Source organism: Sarcophilus harrisii, chromosome 2 (genome assembly GCF_902635505.1).
Source record: "Sarcophilus harrisii chromosome 2, mSarHar1.11, whole genome shotgun sequence".
Taxonomy (NCBI): domain Eukaryota; kingdom Metazoa; phylum Chordata; class Mammalia; order Dasyuromorphia; family Dasyuridae; genus Sarcophilus; species Sarcophilus harrisii.
In genome coordinates this window covers 242,920,016-242,937,974 of record NC_045427.1, presented here as the reverse complement: position 1 = coordinate 242,937,974, position 17,959 = coordinate 242,920,016, and the positions used below count along the sequence as shown (strand labels likewise).

The 17,959-nt window shown below is 35.5% G+C and overlaps 1 protein-coding gene across 10 annotated transcripts in view; it reads left to right on the top strand.

The window, feature by feature from the left end:
• The window catches only part of DIDO1 (death inducer-obliterator 1), a 67,004-nt gene extending 54,464 nt beyond the window's left edge, over positions 1 to 12,540 (top strand). For all 10 annotated transcript variants that reach the window (XM_031951741.1, XM_031951745.1, XM_012539633.3 and 7 more), the window contains one exon: positions 7,170 to 12,540. In XM_031951741.1, the coding sequence (XP_031807601.1) occupies positions 7,170 to 10,870 (3,701 nt within the window). In that variant the 3' untranslated portion in view covers positions 10,871 to 12,540. The remainder of the gene's footprint in view (positions 1 to 7,169) is intronic.
• The last annotated feature ends 5,419 nt before the right edge of the window (positions 12,541 to 17,959 follow it).

Below are 17,959 nucleotides of genomic sequence, written 5' to 3'. Positions count from 1 at the left end.
CTTTTCCAACTCCTTCTTGCCCAATATACAACAACTTTTTATTTCTTTATTTATTTTTATTTCACACCCTCACTTTTTTCAGGAAACCCTTACAAAGGCTAATAAAACAGATCCCGTCACCATCCCCATTCAGTTGGTGGTGGCAATAAAAATATGTCACAATATTATGAAACATGTTGTAACAAAACTGGGATTGTATAACTTATTCAGGTTCCCTGTTTACCAATTTCAAGATTTACATTCTGAAATCAAAGAGCAGAAACTTGTATACCCTTATTCATATTTGGTTGGTTGGGATTGTTTTTTTCTCATTTGGGAAGCCATGTCCAAATATGATTTCTTTGTATAATCATGTCCAGGGATAAATACAGTTAGTGTTTATGTTATTTCTAAAGATTCCCCCAAATGATGTGGTTCTTTAAGTAAAATATATTTTAAAAGTAAAACACTTGACTGCTCCATCTCTGCTAATATAAGACGAAGAAATGCCATCTGACCGGTGAGTCAGAACCTGTGCTTCAGGTCCCCAGAGTCTGATTCTAAAGAAGAATGCTGGCTTTCCCGCTAGCTCATAGAAAGAAAAATGCCTGCTTTCCAGTGCTGAAGTGTGAAGAACAAGAAGCTGAGGGCTTATTTACCACCTGTGAAGAACTCTGGTCAGTCAGTAGGCTAGAGACAGCTTCTTTTAGATAGAATAGAGTTTAATTTCTAAATTTCTCTTTTCCCTAAGTCTCCTTAGTCTAGAGAGTTTCTTATATAATTAAGATATGCTATTTTGTGTGTGTGTGGGGGGGGGTTTGTTGTTGTTGTTGTTGTTGTTTTGTTTGGTTTGGTTTGGTTTTGAAAAATTTATCTTTGGGAGATAAAAGGTTGTTGATAAAAGTTGCTGAGCTTGTTTTTCCCAAAATTTTATTATTTTTTTTAACCAGGCATTGATTACAAATTCCCATGCGCATTATTATTCACAAATTAACGATATGTATGTCTACAAACATGAATAGGGTTTTTTTCCTCCTAACATGGAACAAAGAGTTTTATAACCATAATATGTAAACTTAAGGAATCGTTTTAAAATACTTTCTAGAAAGTTCTTTTTTTTTTTTTTTTTTTTTTAGCTTTAAGTATTTTTTGGAGGTTAATTTTTTTTTCCCCTCAAAGTTTTTGAAATCTAAGCTTTATATATGTTTTTAGCAGTAATGGACAGAAAAACTGAAACTACAGGAGATTCTAAAAATTGAGGTTGTGAAAACTAATATTCATATATTTAAAACCACCTACCACCTTTTTTTTTTTTTTTTTTTTTTTTTAATTTTAAAAAATTGTTTCCTTGCTTTTACTCCCCATCCCATTTTTGGACTAACTCTGTGATTTCTATTAGTATAGGTAGCTTTCAAAGTGGAAATTTTCTCTACTAATATAAATTGCCAACTGTTTTTGCAACTTAAATCTTAAAAGATTTACATGAGACATTGAAAGATAAAGTGATTGCCCAATATGTGTTACAGTATGTGTCACACAGGCTGGACTTAAAAACCCAGATCCTTCTGGCACTGAAGCTGTTTTTTTTAATCTATTACATTATTCTGTAATAGAATAGTAATACTTCAGCAGTATACATATAAATTCTACATATTAGCTTTATGCCTTTTATCACAAGTCCAGTTCTATCTGTAAGGCCCAGTATTTAACCACGTTGTATTTGAATTTAGGGTTATATATAACTGATGGCACTCTTGTCTTAGCAAAATAGCTTTTCCTAGTCTTCAATCTTTTTTTGACAATATTTCTGTTAACTTTCAGTTTATAGGGAGGGGTAGCACTGACAGGAATATTATGGATACTTTTAACAGTACTTTTAAATATATTCCTTTTTTGTTGTTGTTTATACTTTAAAGTTTAAAGTACAGAAGTTGGTAACTTTTTATAAAAGGCCAGCTGTAGTCCCTTTAAAAATGTGTTTCTATCTGTAGTATTGTCAAATTTATTTAATGATTTTTTAAATATATTCTTAGCAAATTTAATAAATATTCTCAAATTTATCCTTTATTTTAAAAAGTTACTCAAGTCAAATATTAACTGTAAAATTTTCCTTGTCTCTTGCCCATTTTAACCTTCAGTTTGATTTTCATTAAAATGACTTATAAGTACTGAAAAACAACTTGAAAATTTAACTTTCTTAATAAATTGGTCAAAGTATATATATTTATATTTTAATAAATGTAATAGTCTTAAAACTTGCCCATATTTGAACAATATATTACTTGATTGGGACACCAGTGCAGTGATTCATTTTCTACACTTTTAACCTTTCTTTTAATCCAATGTGACATGAAATTGAAAAGGACACACTAGTTTTAACACGGTATGCCAAACCCATTACATTGATACTTCTTGAATGTACAGTGATAATGAGGAATTATGATTTAGGTTTTCAATTCAGAGTGTCAAAAGTTAAAATTTTTTCCATGTTTTGCCTCTGACTTTTTGATGGGTGAGATGTGATGAATGAGTGGATCCCTCATCTAAATTAGTGGAGAGACTTTTTTTTTTTTTTTGTATGCTAACTTAGCTAAAAGATTCTGTGAGTGAATTTTTTTTCAGGTAAGCAACTTTTTTCAGGTCTTATGTATATGTATTAATGTGCCTGCATAAAGATTGTAACCAGACTTTTCATATAGCATTGAATGGAATTTATTGCTCTTTCTCCCTCTTCAAAATAAATAAAAATGTTTTATGGAAAGTGGTCACTGTCTCCTTAAATTTACATAAAGTAGGTTTTGGGTAGCATACTATACATCCATGGCCTTGCTATCAACAAAAGTTTCTTGTCTCACACTTTTTATAAGACTTTTTATAAGCACTAATTCTCATATTACACATCATAATTCTCAGAGGATAGAAGATGATAAATTGAGATTAAGCACACTTGGAGGCATTTAGGCATTGGATTTCTTCGGCATTCTGGTCAACTGACATCTGAATGAAGACCACGACTTCTGTACTTTACCTGAACAGCACAATGGGTCACATTGATACCTTATATATCTCGGTTCTTAAGAACTGAAGGGGGCTGGAGGGGGGTGGGGTGGGGAGAGACAATTTCACTGTCTATTTTGCCATTTCCCTTTACTTTCCATGTCATAATTGATATTGCATATAACTTTCCCACACAATTTCTGTTTCAGCAGCTTCAAATATTTTCCTTTGATGGGGTTAAAAGTCACATACAAGTAGAATAACAGCCAATTATCCAGTGGTGAAAAACAACCAGTTAGACCTTGGGAGGATGGGATGGGGGACAGAAAGAAGAAACCTTCATATCATTGTGATCACTTTAAAGGAAGGAAGAGAGTCAGTTTTAAACATATAAGCTATTTTAATGGAATAAAATGCACAATTTTAGCCTTTTTACATACTTAGAACATATAATGAGCATGAGTTAAAAGTGTCCTTAGAAACTTAGTGGTTTCCCTTATCTCCTTCCACTACACCTCTCAATAAGAATACCTGTTGCTTTGCTGCATAAGTCTGGTATGGCTACTTAGCTTCACAACTAATGAAATTGATCAGTCCATGCCTTTGAAATAACACCTGTGTAAAGATTTAAGACTCCCTTAGATCAAATGTACTCAGTTTATTTAATCTATAGAAATATAGTTGTTAAATTTGCTTGTCTTGACTATAAACAATTTCAATGCAAACCTAAATGAAACATTCATTAGACATAAAATAAAACATTTTCTACACATAACAGTATTGACCTGATTATTTTCAAGGAATTTAATTAGGTGGGAAATAATACTGCCCAGTCTTCATTCCAAAAGCCATCTCAAACCTTTTGTCCAGAAATAAGTAGTGTTACTTTACAGCTACATATAGCTTGTGGGACAGTTCTTCCCACTCAATAGTTTCATTTCACCTGTTTTTTGAATAATTCATAATTTTCCAGAGGGAGGTGGTAAGTAACATTCCTTGTTCATATAAGGAGAAAACAAATTTGGATTTTACAAATCCAAAGGGAACATCGCTCATCTGGAACTATACCACCAAGTTTGGACTCCCCAGTCCTGGGTTTTAGGTTTCATCCTTTAAAAATCAGAACTTTTCTCACCCAACTTCTGCAGCTTTTCTAAATAACAGTACAAAGAGGGGGACACAAATTGGAGGGATGAGTGGAAATCAGTAAAGAAAGTTGCCTGGCCAACTTAATGAAAGCCAAAATGAAATTCTTGATTCTTTGCCATATGTTCAAGGCTAAAATTAATAGTAATTTTGAAAATTTTTTAGAATATCCCTTTGATAAATTTTAAATTTTGTTGTTTTTGTGAGTAGGACAGAAGGCTTGCATTAAAAACTGATAGTGTAAATAATGACTTTAAAGCATTTTATTTACCTAAATGAGTCCAAAACATTGGGGGGAATGCTGAAGATCTCTTCCTGTTGCTGTTTTAAGAGATCTTCAATTTCTAGAACTAGGTTGTTAGCTTTTCAGAAATTTACATTTGGGTATTATCTGTTAATAATAGGAGAAAAACTAGTGAATCCTGTTAATCTCCAAATTATTACAGTGAATATAACTTAAGCCTTAAAAAAGTTTTGTTATAAGTGAAAACTTAAGTATTCATTTAAAAGTTCAATAAATTTTGGGGACATCTCAAGTTTTAAGTTGAACACATTTTAAATGGATAAAGACCACATTTTAAGAGATTTAAGATCACGCTGTACTTACATAGCTAGTATCTAGCATTAATGAATTAAAGTATGATCTAGAAATAGTACTTTTTTTGAGAGTTAATTTCACCTGTTTAGTAACAGGTTACAAGGTCAAAAATATTTTTAATTACAAAGTTAAGAAATAGATAATAGCTTTTATGTGCATTATTTAAGTTACAATTTAGGAACTAAGTCATTTAATATTACCCAGCCATTGTAGTTCTGGCAAGAAGGGGGTGGGGTTCAGACTAACTGGGAAAGAGTAGCCAGGTTACATTACATTTTTTAGTGTTTGATCAAATAAATGTTGGTCTACATAAAAACCCAGATTAAACAATGAGCATGTTATTACATCTAAAATAGTAGAGCTTCTAATTTGTTAGGTAAATTCCCTCTAGTTTCTCAGACCATTGTGCTACTCGATTTTGTTTTGCCTGTCTTATTGTTAATTGACTCATTTAGGCTTCATTGCTCACACTTTGTACCTTTGTTACTTGAAGATGACTTCAAATATTTTGTTTTCTCTTTTTGTCTTAGTCTAAAATTTTTGGAATAAGATTTACCTGTAATGTGTTGAATAAGATCAATTCTTATTTTATATACAGTGAGTGCCCACATAATTATACTTTGATTATTTTATAGATACTGGATTTTTCAATAAATATTAGAATATGGAGGTATAGAAAGCTTTTGATTTCATCACAGCAGTTTTGAAGAACAATTTGCCCTCTACCTAGTGCGAATTTTAATCTCTTAGAATGTAGGGAAATACACTAGGCTAAAGCAAATTTCTCAATTAGTATTATATGTTAAGCATTTTTAAAATGAAATTTAAGGTGAAAACCCTCAATTCTTCATGTCTTTGCTTTAAAAGAAAATTATTTTACACAGTACATTTGAATTTTATTTGAAAGTCTATGCCAAATATATATGGTATAATATTTGATAAGGCCTGATGTATCATATATTTTTCTTTATCCCTCCTGTAGACTTTTGATAAATTTTCAAAATCTCCATCAAAGAATAGGGAAAGGAACATTTCAAAGGTTTTTGTCTATTGTTGCAGTGAAAAGTTCTGGTGATGAATTAGAAGGGTAAAATTAAAATACATATAAAATTAGGTATTCTTATATGTATAAATTTTATCTAACTTGACCATTATTATAATACAGCATTTTGCCCTAAGAAAATATATTTTAATATACATAGGATATCATTTAGCTGAGGGAAATAATGTATTAATCTAGATGATGTTGCTATGGACTCAGCATCAGGTATGCCTTTTTTGAAGTTTACCCACACCCATTTTCCATAATGGAGATTATTTGCCAAGCTAACTATATTTTTCCCCAATATTAAACAAACTTAGTTAATAGTTATTTAGATTTTTGGGATCATTCCATATCCATGGGAGAATATACTTTTGTCAGTTGTACTGTGGTCTTTGATCCATATTGGATTCAAATTCACCAACTTGATTTCAATATTGCCATTTTTTTTGATAACCAGCAAAAGCTAAGACAATTAGTTTTTTTTATGAAATTATAATATACAATCCAAAAGAAATTTAGAATATTTTTTCTCAAGTATATAAAACATCTTATCAATACTGAATTCAAGAAATTGATACTTTTACCTCACTTTATATACTGCAGCATATTTCCTAATTGGCTATATCAGTGTATATAAATGTGTATATAAAAAGTAAGAAACTTGTTCATTAAGAGTTAAACTATTGCTTACCAGTGAAGCAAATAATTTTTTAGCATACTTTTCCACCATTGCCCAATTTTAAAAAGTGATTATTCAGTACCTTATACTTTATTAACCATGTGAGGTAATATATGTGGAATTCATTGCAAATTTTCAAGTACTGTGTACATAATAGCTATTATTACTATTGCTTTGCCTTGTTTTAGAAAAGAAATTCATACGACAAATGTATATTTCCAAGAAACTTACTCTTTAGTACATTGGAAGAATTTTTTTCCCTTAATTGATACCATACAGCTGATTGAGAAGACATTGTATATGGCTTTTTAAATATAAACCAATTTTACTTTTTGGAATACTTTTATTGTATCAGTGTTTTCTTTAAATATCAAGGCATTAATTTAAGACACATGAATATTGGAAATAATGTGAAGTTATTTATGACTTTTTTCTTAATGTTTTATTACCTTTTTTTTTCTTACCCTAATGTTAACCTTTTGAAATTGTGATGACTATTAAATATTGTAATGTGTTTTATGTGCCAAAATATTCTTGGGATTTACTTTCTTTTCAAGTTCTGCAAATATTACATGTTTTTCTTTTTGCCAGTATTTAACAAGAATGCTTTGTAATGTAAAATTATAGAATTTTTCATGTGTCCACTGAAGTTTATAAGGCTCTCCACAAGACATTATTGCTAACTAACTTTCCTGCATTCTAAAACATATACTTTTCTTCCTTAGGTCTTGAGTCACCACGTCCAAATATAATACTGGGATTAGTAATCTGTCAAAAAGTAAAGCGACCTTCGAATGCTGGAGAATTGGATAAGATGGAAGAAAAACGGAGCAAACTTCAAACACAAGAAGAAGTCGAGGGGTCACTGTATCCCAAAGGAATTTTGTCTTCTCAATCTGAAAAGAAGCAATTAAAGTATCAGATCTATTCTTCAGATACTGTTGTCAGTACTACACCACCTGGATCCCCACCACCACCACCTCCACCTCCACCACCTCCACCACCACCACTCCCAGATCCACCAGCTTCATCATCAGTATTAAAAATACTGTCATCACTTAAAACAGGGACTACAAACACCACAACTCCATCAGTTTCATCAGCAACTATTACAACTACAACTTCCTCCCCTGGTAGCTCATCTAGTTCAAAAACAGCTTCACCCCTAGAACACATCTTGCAAACTCTTTTTGGAAAGAAGAAATCATTTGATTCTGCTGCTAAGGACTCTGAATTTACTTCACCTTTAAACCAAGAATCTAAGATAATGGTGGATGAAGGAGTACCAGCAACTCCTTTGTTAGATCCAATTGTTCAACAGTTTGGCAAAATGTCAAAAGATAAAACTCTAGAGGAGGAGGAAGATGACAGACCATATGATCCTGAAGAAGAATATGATCCAGAGAAAGCTTTTGAAACTCAAATTAATGATAGTGAAAAACGGTATGATCTTGATAAGCCTCCTGAATTGTCAGAGAGAGAAGATGTGGCTTATGACCCAGAAGATGAAACTATTTTAGAAGAAGCTAAAGTTACTATTGATGACTTACCTAATAAAATGTGTGCAGATAAAAATTCCACAGAGAGGACATCTGAATATGTGACTGATATTTCTGCTCCCTCCTCCTTAGTAGAACAGCAAAAAATGCTTGAAGAATTAAATAAGCAAATAGAGGAGCAGAAGAGGCAACTAGAAGAACAAGAAGAAGCACTTAGACAGCAAAGGGCTGCGGTTGGTGTATCAATGGCTCACTTTTCAGTGTCTGATGCATTGATGTCACCACCTCCAAAGTCATCTTTGACAAAGACTGAATTATTTCAACAAGATCAACAAACTGCTGATAAGTCAGATTCATCTTCAATGTCAACTCAGTTAACTCATGCAGGAAGCCTAAGTTCAGATCTCAGACAAAGTAGAGATCCACGACAGGCTAGAAGAATAGCTACAGAAAATAGTGAAAGTGAAAATTTGCTAAAGCCACTATCTAGTTCCTCACATAGTGGGACACCTATGAGAGAATCTTCTGCAGGTGTTAATATGGGTCAATTGCCTACCCCACCACAAGAAGAAAAAGAATTGAATCCTGTTACTCAGTTGATATATAGTAATGATAAGTGGGTTCCAAGTGATAAAGCTACTGTTATTGATCAGGATGGACAAAATGATAAGAATGAGGATTCAGAAAATATATCCAAACATCACTTAGAAAATGCACATCCATCAGTGTCAGGTGAAGTTTCATCTAAACCTTTACGAAAAGTACTCCTTCCAACACCTCCTAATACATCTTTTCAACCAAATTTCCCAATGCAGAATGATGGACAAACTTTTAATTCACCAACTGGAGCAAGCAGTCCTTTCTCAAATACAGTATTTACATCTCAGGAAAAACCTTTAATTTCATCCCAGTATGAAGATAGAAGAAATCCCCCATTTGCAGAAAAAAATGATTCTTCAGCTGCTCAGGATGAGGGAGAAAAAAGTTCACAATCTAAATATGATGATAACAGAGGAGTTGTTCCATTTCCTTTGTCTGGACAAAAAGGAGTCCAACCTCAATCACAATTTCAGGGACAAAATGAACCTACATCAAGGAATTATGGAGCAACTTCAGGACCTCATGGGCCCACCTTTCCAGGACCAAGGGGACCAACACCTCAGTTTTCAGAAGAAAATAATTCTGGTACTGAGGGACAAAGAGGGCCTTCATCTACCAGGTTTGGAGGGCAGAAGACATCCATTCCTTCCTTATTCTCTGGACAACATGGACCACCTCCTTTTGGGGACAACAGAGGTCCTTCACCTTCTTATCTTGGTGGACCTAGAGGAGTGGCACCATCCCAATTTGAAGATCGTAGGGATCCCCATGGGGAAAAAAGGGAATTTCAGGATTCCCAGTATAGTGAGATGACTAGCCCTTCTTCACAGTTTGAAGGACCAGAACAATCTCAGTTTATGGGGAATAGAGGCCCAGCACCTTTCCCATTTGGAGGACAAAGAAGACCTTTGCTATCTCAGTTTAAGGGACCTCGAGGAGGCCCTCCTCCCACTCAGTTTGGAGGTCAAAGAGGACCACCACCTGGCCATTTTGTGGGGCCAAGAGGTCCCCATCCCAATCAGTTTGAAGGTCCCCGGGGTCCCCATCCCAACCAATTTGAAGGCCCCCGGGGTCCCCATCCCAACCAGTTTGAGGGCCCTCGGGGTCCCCATCCCAATCAGTTTGAAGGCCCCCGAGGTCCCCATCCTAACCAGTTTGAAGGTCCCCGAGGTCCCCATCCCAATCAATTTGAAGGTCCCCGGGGTCCCCATCCCAATCAGTTTGAAGGTCCCCGAGGCCCCCATCCCAACCAATTTGAAGGTCCCCGAGGCCCCCATCCCAACCAGTTTGAAGGTCCCCGGGGACCACATCCCAACCAATTTGAAGGTCCTCGAGGCCCAGCACCAAACTTCATGCCAGGACCAAGGGTTATTCAACCACAGCAATTTGAAGAACAAAGAGTAAATTCACCACCAAGATTTGCAAACCAGAGGGGTCCAACACCCCTTCAGTTTGGGCCAAGGGGATCTGCTCCATTCTCAGAAAAAAATGAACAACCCCCTTCAAGATTCCATTTTCAAGGACAATCTCCACAGGGTATGAAACCTGCTCCAAGACCACTACTCGAACTTCCAAGCCATCCACCACAACACAGGAAGGAAAGATGGGAAGAAGCTGGTCCTTCTGCTCCTCTACCAACAAATGTATCTGGACCGGCCCCAGAATCAGACTCACAGTGGACATCATCGGATTTCCGAGATGGCAAAAGTCATGAATATAGAAATCAGACTTTTGAAGGGAGACGAGAAAGGTTTGAAGGAAGCACTAAAGAAAAGTCATCAGATGAACCTGAAAGCCAGCTCTCAGAAAATAGACAAGGCAGAGGTTTTGAGGATAGAAGAAGGGACCGAGATCATGCTAAACCTTGGGAGAGAGATCGTGGCCGAAATTGGAGTAGAGACAGGGAAAGAGATTGGGACAGAAACAGAGACTGGGAAAGACATAGAGAGAAAGACTCTAATCGAGATTGGGACAAAAATAAAGAGAGAAATCCAAATAGGGATAAGGATAGGGAATCTGAACGCAACAAAGAATGGGACAGAAACAGAGAGAGAAGCAGAAATAGAGATCGGGACCGTGAAAGGGACCGAGACAGGAGACGGGATCGAGACAGATCAAGAAGCAGAGATAGAGATAGAGATCGAACAAGAGAAAGGGACAGAGAACGAGACAGGGACCGAGAAAAAGACAGAGAACGTGATAGAGGAAAAGACCGTAAAGACAGAAGTAAAAGTAAAGAAAGTAGTAGGGATTCAAAGCCAGAAGAACAAAAAGAAGCTCAAAAACCAGCTGAAACAGAAGGTTCATCAACTTCTATTCAAACATAAATGTTTGAGAATAATTATACCCCATGCTTATGATTAATGTGTGTGTATATATATATGTACATATATATATGGGGGGGAAAGACTTTACTTGGGGGTTTGGTTGTATATACTCAACGTTGCAAAAAAAAAAATACTTTTTAAAACCAGCCTTAGAAAAATGTGTTCAAGGAAAATAGTTTTTGAAACTGCTATGAAATTAGATGGAGTGGAACCTTTCTGGACTTCAATTTACTGTAATTTTGTGTAAAATATGTTTTCTTACAAAATCTCACTTCTTTACAATTCTGAAATGATTTTTTACTTAACTCTTAAAATTTCCATTTGAAATTAATACAGAAATGGGAAAGTCTATAAAAAGCATATTGCTTTTTTTCAGATTAAAAAGTTATGTTTTCCAATAACTTGACTGTATTGTAAACTTTTAAGGGAACTTCATTGGACCTTAGGAGCCATACCTTTTCTTACATCTCACATGTAGTGTTTCTGCGTAAAATTTTTTTATAAGTTTCTTAGTATGTGCTTTACAAGAGGGTCATGTATTTCTGTCCTGTGCTGATTTTATTCTAGGTGGACTGCATGTATTTATGAAGTGATTGTGAAAGAACACAGTATTAGTAGTTTGTAATTAGAGCGCTAAGAAATACAAAGCTTCTATCAATGACTGTCTTTTTTATGTAAAGGATAGTTTCAATCCAGAAACAAACTAAAAATAAAAATCTGTCTCTTTCCCCTAATTTTTCTGTCACCTTATAAAAGTACTGTTTAAAAAAATCTTTGATAAAAGTAACATGTGTCCAGGTAGAAATCTGTCAAGCTTTTAAATCTCAGCTCATTAGAAAATGTTTAAATTCTACAAACACAAGCAAAAAAGTGAGAGAAATAAACCAATTAAGGATATTTTAAAGCTGTTTCTTTGATTTGAATAATCAGGAACATTTGGTTTGTAGAATAGTGCTATTTAAGTAGTTCTTCAGTAATTTCTAGGGAAAACATACTTAGTTTAGAACTACTATTTGTCAGTCTACAATATTGGTGTATTTAAAAGTTTACCACTGAACACAGAAAAATATTTGCATAAAGTTGATGAAAGTAAAAGTGAGATGAGTTGAAGTACTACAAACTAAGTGGAAAGCTTTTCACTGTGAAATACAGTATACTGCTTCTTTTCATCTATTTTTCAAGTTCTAAAGTGTGAAATAGAGAAAACCTTGCTAATTTATTTGACTGTACAAATACACTTTGATAATTTTTTATATTTTCATAAACTACTTTTGCAAATATAAATTAGAAAATATTATTTGCTTCTTGGAGTCTTACTACTCCACTCTACATCACTACAGATTTTACAATTTATATAGGCACAAATTTTTAAGTTCTGAAGCCATCAGCAACTTAGTAATTTGGATGATTTGTATTATAAACCAAGAGTTAGAATGTTAAATTACATACATATAGGTGTAAAGCTCAAACATCTAATATGTGTTTTTTAAAAAAAAAACTGTTTCTAATTTAAATACACAAATGTAAAAAAAAATCAAGTGTGTTTGTTTAGGTTTACTTGATAGAAATTCTGTAAATTGTATTTTATATTGCAAAGTATATCACTGTACATTAAAACATGAAACTTCATAGGTTTTTGTTACTATAAGTAGAATAAACATCTACAAAAAGTTTGTGAATCTGTTGTTATCTGATGCCTGCCATTCTCTCTAGAAAAATTTGCAGCAGAATGTATGATTTATAGAATCTTACTTTCTGGACACTCTTTAAAAATTTGTTAGAATAATGCTTCATTTTGGAAGAGTAAGCCAGAATGACACATGACAAGGATTTTGCATAGTTGTGATTTGACAAGACTGAATATTATTTCATTGGTATGGGGTACTCAGTGATGAGAAAACTTTCAGTACAAGTTATTTCTAAAATTTATAGTTTTATACTGCTAACCCACAGTCAGAGCAAATATATGTCAGAATCCAGGTTGGTCTTTTTGGCAATTTTCAAGTTTTCTTGGTATTGACTCCTTTGCCATCTCAAAACATTAAGAACCCTCTCCCCCACATGGCCTTGTAGTTATATTTACTGTTTGTTTGAAATAAAATAATTTTCATCTCAAGGGTTCCCCCCCTTACAAAGGTGTTGGGTGGTTGGATCACACTTTAAGACCTACTGCATGCTGCTTCATATACACCCATTATGCACATTTCCACACAGAAAATATTTCATACTAAGTATAGAATAGTGAAAAAAGGCTCTTCCCCAACTCCTTGTTCACAGCCCAATCCACTTTTTATAAAGCCTTATTTCTACTTCTTGGAAACATCTTGCATATCACATATACCCCTTTTCTCCATTCAGGTCCTCATCTCTTGTATTTTTAGTAGTTGGGGATCATGTTCCCAAAATACTATTTTAGAAATCATCACCTCTTAATCTTGAGGTAACATGTTTTATCGTGAGTTCTCGGGAGCTAAGTTTGGTGGTTGCATTAATTAGACCTTAAATCATTTTTATGTTTGTGTTGTATAAAATTGTTCTCATTTAGATCTGCATCAGTTTCTACAAGTCTTCCTGGGTTTCTTAGAAACTTTCTTTCATTTCTTACAGCACAATATGATTCCGTTACATTCATATACTATTATTTAGCCATTCTGTCAGCTGATAGCCACAACTCTCCCATCACCACCACCAAAGTCTGAAACAGCAATAACAAAAAACAAAAAACAAAAAAACAAAAAAAAAAGTGTTATGGATGGTTGTCATTCTTCTTTATTCTCAAAGAGGACCAAAATGACATTACTATGTTTAGGAGTCAGGTTGTCATGTGTTTAGATCAGACCAATGTAAGTTTAGAATGTACCACAGTTGGGTAAAAATAGTCCATATGAACATTTGGGGTAATTCTATAAATTTGCATATTTCAAATTTATTTTAAGCCATATCAGTTCTGTTTTGCTAACAGCATAGAGCTTCCTTTGATGAGAGTACACAATGGTGGGTGGTCCTTTGCCACCATCTCCCATGTCACCCAGTCCCATAATGTCCTTGTATCAATTCTGGCTAGCATGTGGGCACTTGCCTTGTGTGAGTCCTCCATAAAATAGTACTTTAGATAAGCATCCTTTGGCACTTGAACAATATATGGCCAGCCTATTTTTGTGCTCTCTGCAGTAGAGTTTAAATGGTTGGCAGTTTAGTTTGAGGAAGGATTTCAGTGTCCTATACTTTATCCTGCCAGGTAATCTTCAGAATTCAATTCAAAATAATTCAAATAGAAGTGGTTCAGTTTCCTGGCATGATGTTGGTTTACAATCCAGATTTCACAAGTATTTATCAATGAGGTCAGCGCATCAGCTCTGTGGACCTTCAGTTTATTAAGCAGTCTAATCTCTTCTCTCATACTTCCCTTCAGATTCCCAAATACTGAGCTACCTCTGGCAATGCATTCATCAATTTCATTAATCAGTGTGTACATCCCTGGAAAATGTAGCCAAGGTAGATGAGCTATCATAACTGATAGCTCCACACATAATTTGTGTGTGTGTATCCTTTCTCTCTGATCTGGAGTACAGAACTAGCAGTTGTTTCACTGGGTTAAAGGTAAGGATAGGTTAGTAATTTGGTGGGGGGGCATGGTTTCAAATCCCTATTTTGTGTACTGGAAATACTCTGCCTGGACTAGGTTCCAACAGTAAATCACAGCGTATTTGGTCAACTTTGCAAATTTGATGTGTGATATAGAACTCAGAATTGTTTGGATTTGCATTTATTAGTGATTTGGGGAATTTTTCATATGGCTATTGATAAATTGGATTTCTTCCTTTGAAAAGTGCTTAATCCAGGGGCAGCTAGGTGGCGCAGTGGATAGAGCAGTAGTCCTGAAGTCGAGAGAACCTGAGTTCAAATTTGACCTCAGACACTTAGCTGTGTGACCATGGGCAAGTCATTTAACCCCAATTGCCTTAACAACAAAAAAAATGTATATGGACCACTGTGATAGCTTTCTAATTGGTTTCCCTGCCTTATGTTTATCTCCACCACAAACCATTTTTCGTTCAGCTGCCATGGTGATTCTTCAAAATCATAGGTGTGACCATGTCATATTTCCCCCCCCCCCAATTCTCCAATAAGTTCTAACGAGTGGCCCTTCATCCTTTCTGGTATCAAATATCAAATTTTGTTTGGCACTTAAAAGACATACACAATCTAGCTTTTGTTTAACTTCCTAATCTTACACTTTATTCCCTTTCATGTAGACACACACATTTTTCTTGTTCTTCCATCTAAAATTACCTCCCATTTACCTTGTTTATTTCTTGCATTTCTGCTTTTTCTCCCATTAGAATGTGAGCTCCTTAAGAGCTTTGGCCTTTATATTTACAGCATGTAGCAGAGTCCCTAGAAGTAGTAATACATATTTGTTAACTGACAAGTTCTTGAGGATTTGTCATTAGAATGATGCAAAAAATTCAGCTAAGTAGAGTACGAAAATCGTGAAAGCTAGGTGAATGCCTTTGAAAGTGTGGTATCACTTATAAATTTTAAGATTTTCAACAAAATAGTGACATGACAAATGTCAACATTATTCAGTAAGTCCTGAAGGTTAAATTAGAAACCTGAAGCAAGATGATGAGCTAAATACAAAAATTTTTGATAAAGGCATCCCCTAAATAGTGGTATCAAACAGTGTGCATATATAGAAGAGTTGCTCATTTGTAAAGAACTGTCATTTTCCCACTTTTCATTAGCACCCATGGCTGACTGGAACTTGGACTTGAGATAGTCTATCCTCCTCCTACTTGTGCTGTCCCATTTGTGAAGTGGTAAGGAAGACACCAAAAAGCAGTTAAGAGATTGAAGTTGGTTCAATTGCTGTTCTAATTTTTCTAAATCTTCTCACAGAACTAACAACATATCAACTATCAAGTTTTTTTTGCTATTTTGTTAAATGGGTGAACAAAAAAAAAAAATGAATTGGTTATAGCTATAATTGATGGGAAGTACAAAAATCCTATTGGTATCTTCACAATGCCAGGAGAATCAGAGATAGTTTCCCTGTTTGTTGTGTGAATCTGCTGTGTAGGCTTTATGGAAAGTCAAAGAGTTGAACAAGATAAGATGTATATGGGTTGTAATTTGCCATCTGTGAAGAATATCCACATTGAAGATTTCATAGACTAAACAAAATTAGCTGGCCATAGAGCATATATAGTTTTTGAACAGTGTTATAAAATCATAGATGTAGAGCCTGAACATCACTCAGAAACCATCTAGTTCAAGCTCTTATTTTACCTATGAGAAAATCAACCCAGGGAAGTGAAGTGATCTGCATAAGGTCACAAATAAATGAGAGTTGAGATTCAAATCAGATCCTTCGATTTCAAAACTAGAGCTCTCTTCATTATACCAAGGTGATTCTTTTACTATCATTACTCCTTTCCTCCCTTCTCCCAAAGTATTTGGCCACGATTAAAGGGGTAAATTGGTGCAGTATACTGGGCTTTCTAATTGTGATTTCCTCCAGATTTGAGGAGAAAACTAAAGAAGTCAAGAAATGTGGCGATATGGCTGTGTGATTTTGGCATCTTTTAAGCTTTGTAAGGTAATTATATGAGTTCATGATCATGCTAGTTTTTTACTTGAAAATCCAAAAGGAATCTCTACAGAAGTATATGGTGGTCAAATGGTAAAAAGGTGCTTATAAAGTTGAAAAAAATTAATTAAATCTCGGGGAAAATTACCATGATTAATTTTGTTATCCTTAGACTGGAATAAAATGTCTTCTTGTTGCCATTTAAAAACCTTATAAGGATGGACCTCAATACAATAAAATTAATATTTTAGGCTTGTAAGTAGTATGAAAGGGGAATAAAGCCATTAAGTGCCTACTATGTGCTAGGCACTGTATTGAGCTCTAGGGATACACACAGCTCGTCCTCAAGAAGCTCACAATCTAATGGGAAAGTTAATATGCCTACAACTGTGCATAAATAGAGTATATAGATGTTAAATTGGAAATAATTTTAAAAAAGCATCAGAATTTAAAATGATTTGTTAAGGATTCATGTAGAATGCAAATTTTTAGCTGGGACTTGAAGGAAACCAGAAAAGAAGGATGGATATCAGATCCAAAAGATTTGACTTTCCTTGACAAAGAATAGAAAGGGAGATTTACAAAAGGAAAACACAGGTTAAGTAATGCCTTTGCCAGCACTTTAAAACAACTCAACACCCCCTATAACCCCGAGAGAAGTGCTTAGATTGTAAGACCAATGCTCTCACATAAAACGGCCTAAATTTCATGTGCTGTACGTAGGTACATAACACGCCAAACGTAGCGTTCTTCCGAGATGGCAATTAAATCTCTTTAGGGAGGTTCAGGTATGAAAACTTGGCTTGGCCGCTAAGCAAAAGGGAGAGGCAAGATTTCTCCGCGGAGCTGGGAGATAAGGAGGGAGGAGGACGGGCTAGGGCTTTCCCAGAAATGAGGTAAAAGACGAAACTTTGCAAATGTAACATTACATCATTGAAGCCTGCAGCGGAGTTGAGGTTTTTTGATGTAGCCTGTTTTTTCTGGTAAACTGGGAAGAAACCACACCCGTAGTCAAGGACCAGAATTCCTTCCTAGGTCACCTTCCCCCAAATCACCTGCTTCTCCCCGGACCCCTCACAAAACGACCGCCCCGGTCCCAAGGAAACCAGGGCCTCTCCGGCAGCTCCAGCTCGCGGAACTCTCGAAGTCCAGACACGTGACGTGACGTGGCGTGGCGTGGCGTGGCGGGCCGCAGTCTAAACTTCCGGCCACCCGCACCACGCGCGGAAGCGTTTTTCCCTCCAGTACTCGTTTACCCCCACGCTCAGCAGCCGTGACCTGTGGACGCGCGCTCGCCCCCTTCCTTAGCAACCCGGACCTATAGGCGCGCCCCCGCTCCCTCCCTACTCCCACAAGGCCGACAGTGCTGGGGCGCGCGCACAGCGCGCGCAAGGCCCCCTGGCTTGGCCTGGCACATTTCCTATTTACCCCCAGTAACTTCGGACCCCCTCCTCGGTTTTTCAGTACTTCTTCCAATTTCTACAGTCATAAATCCC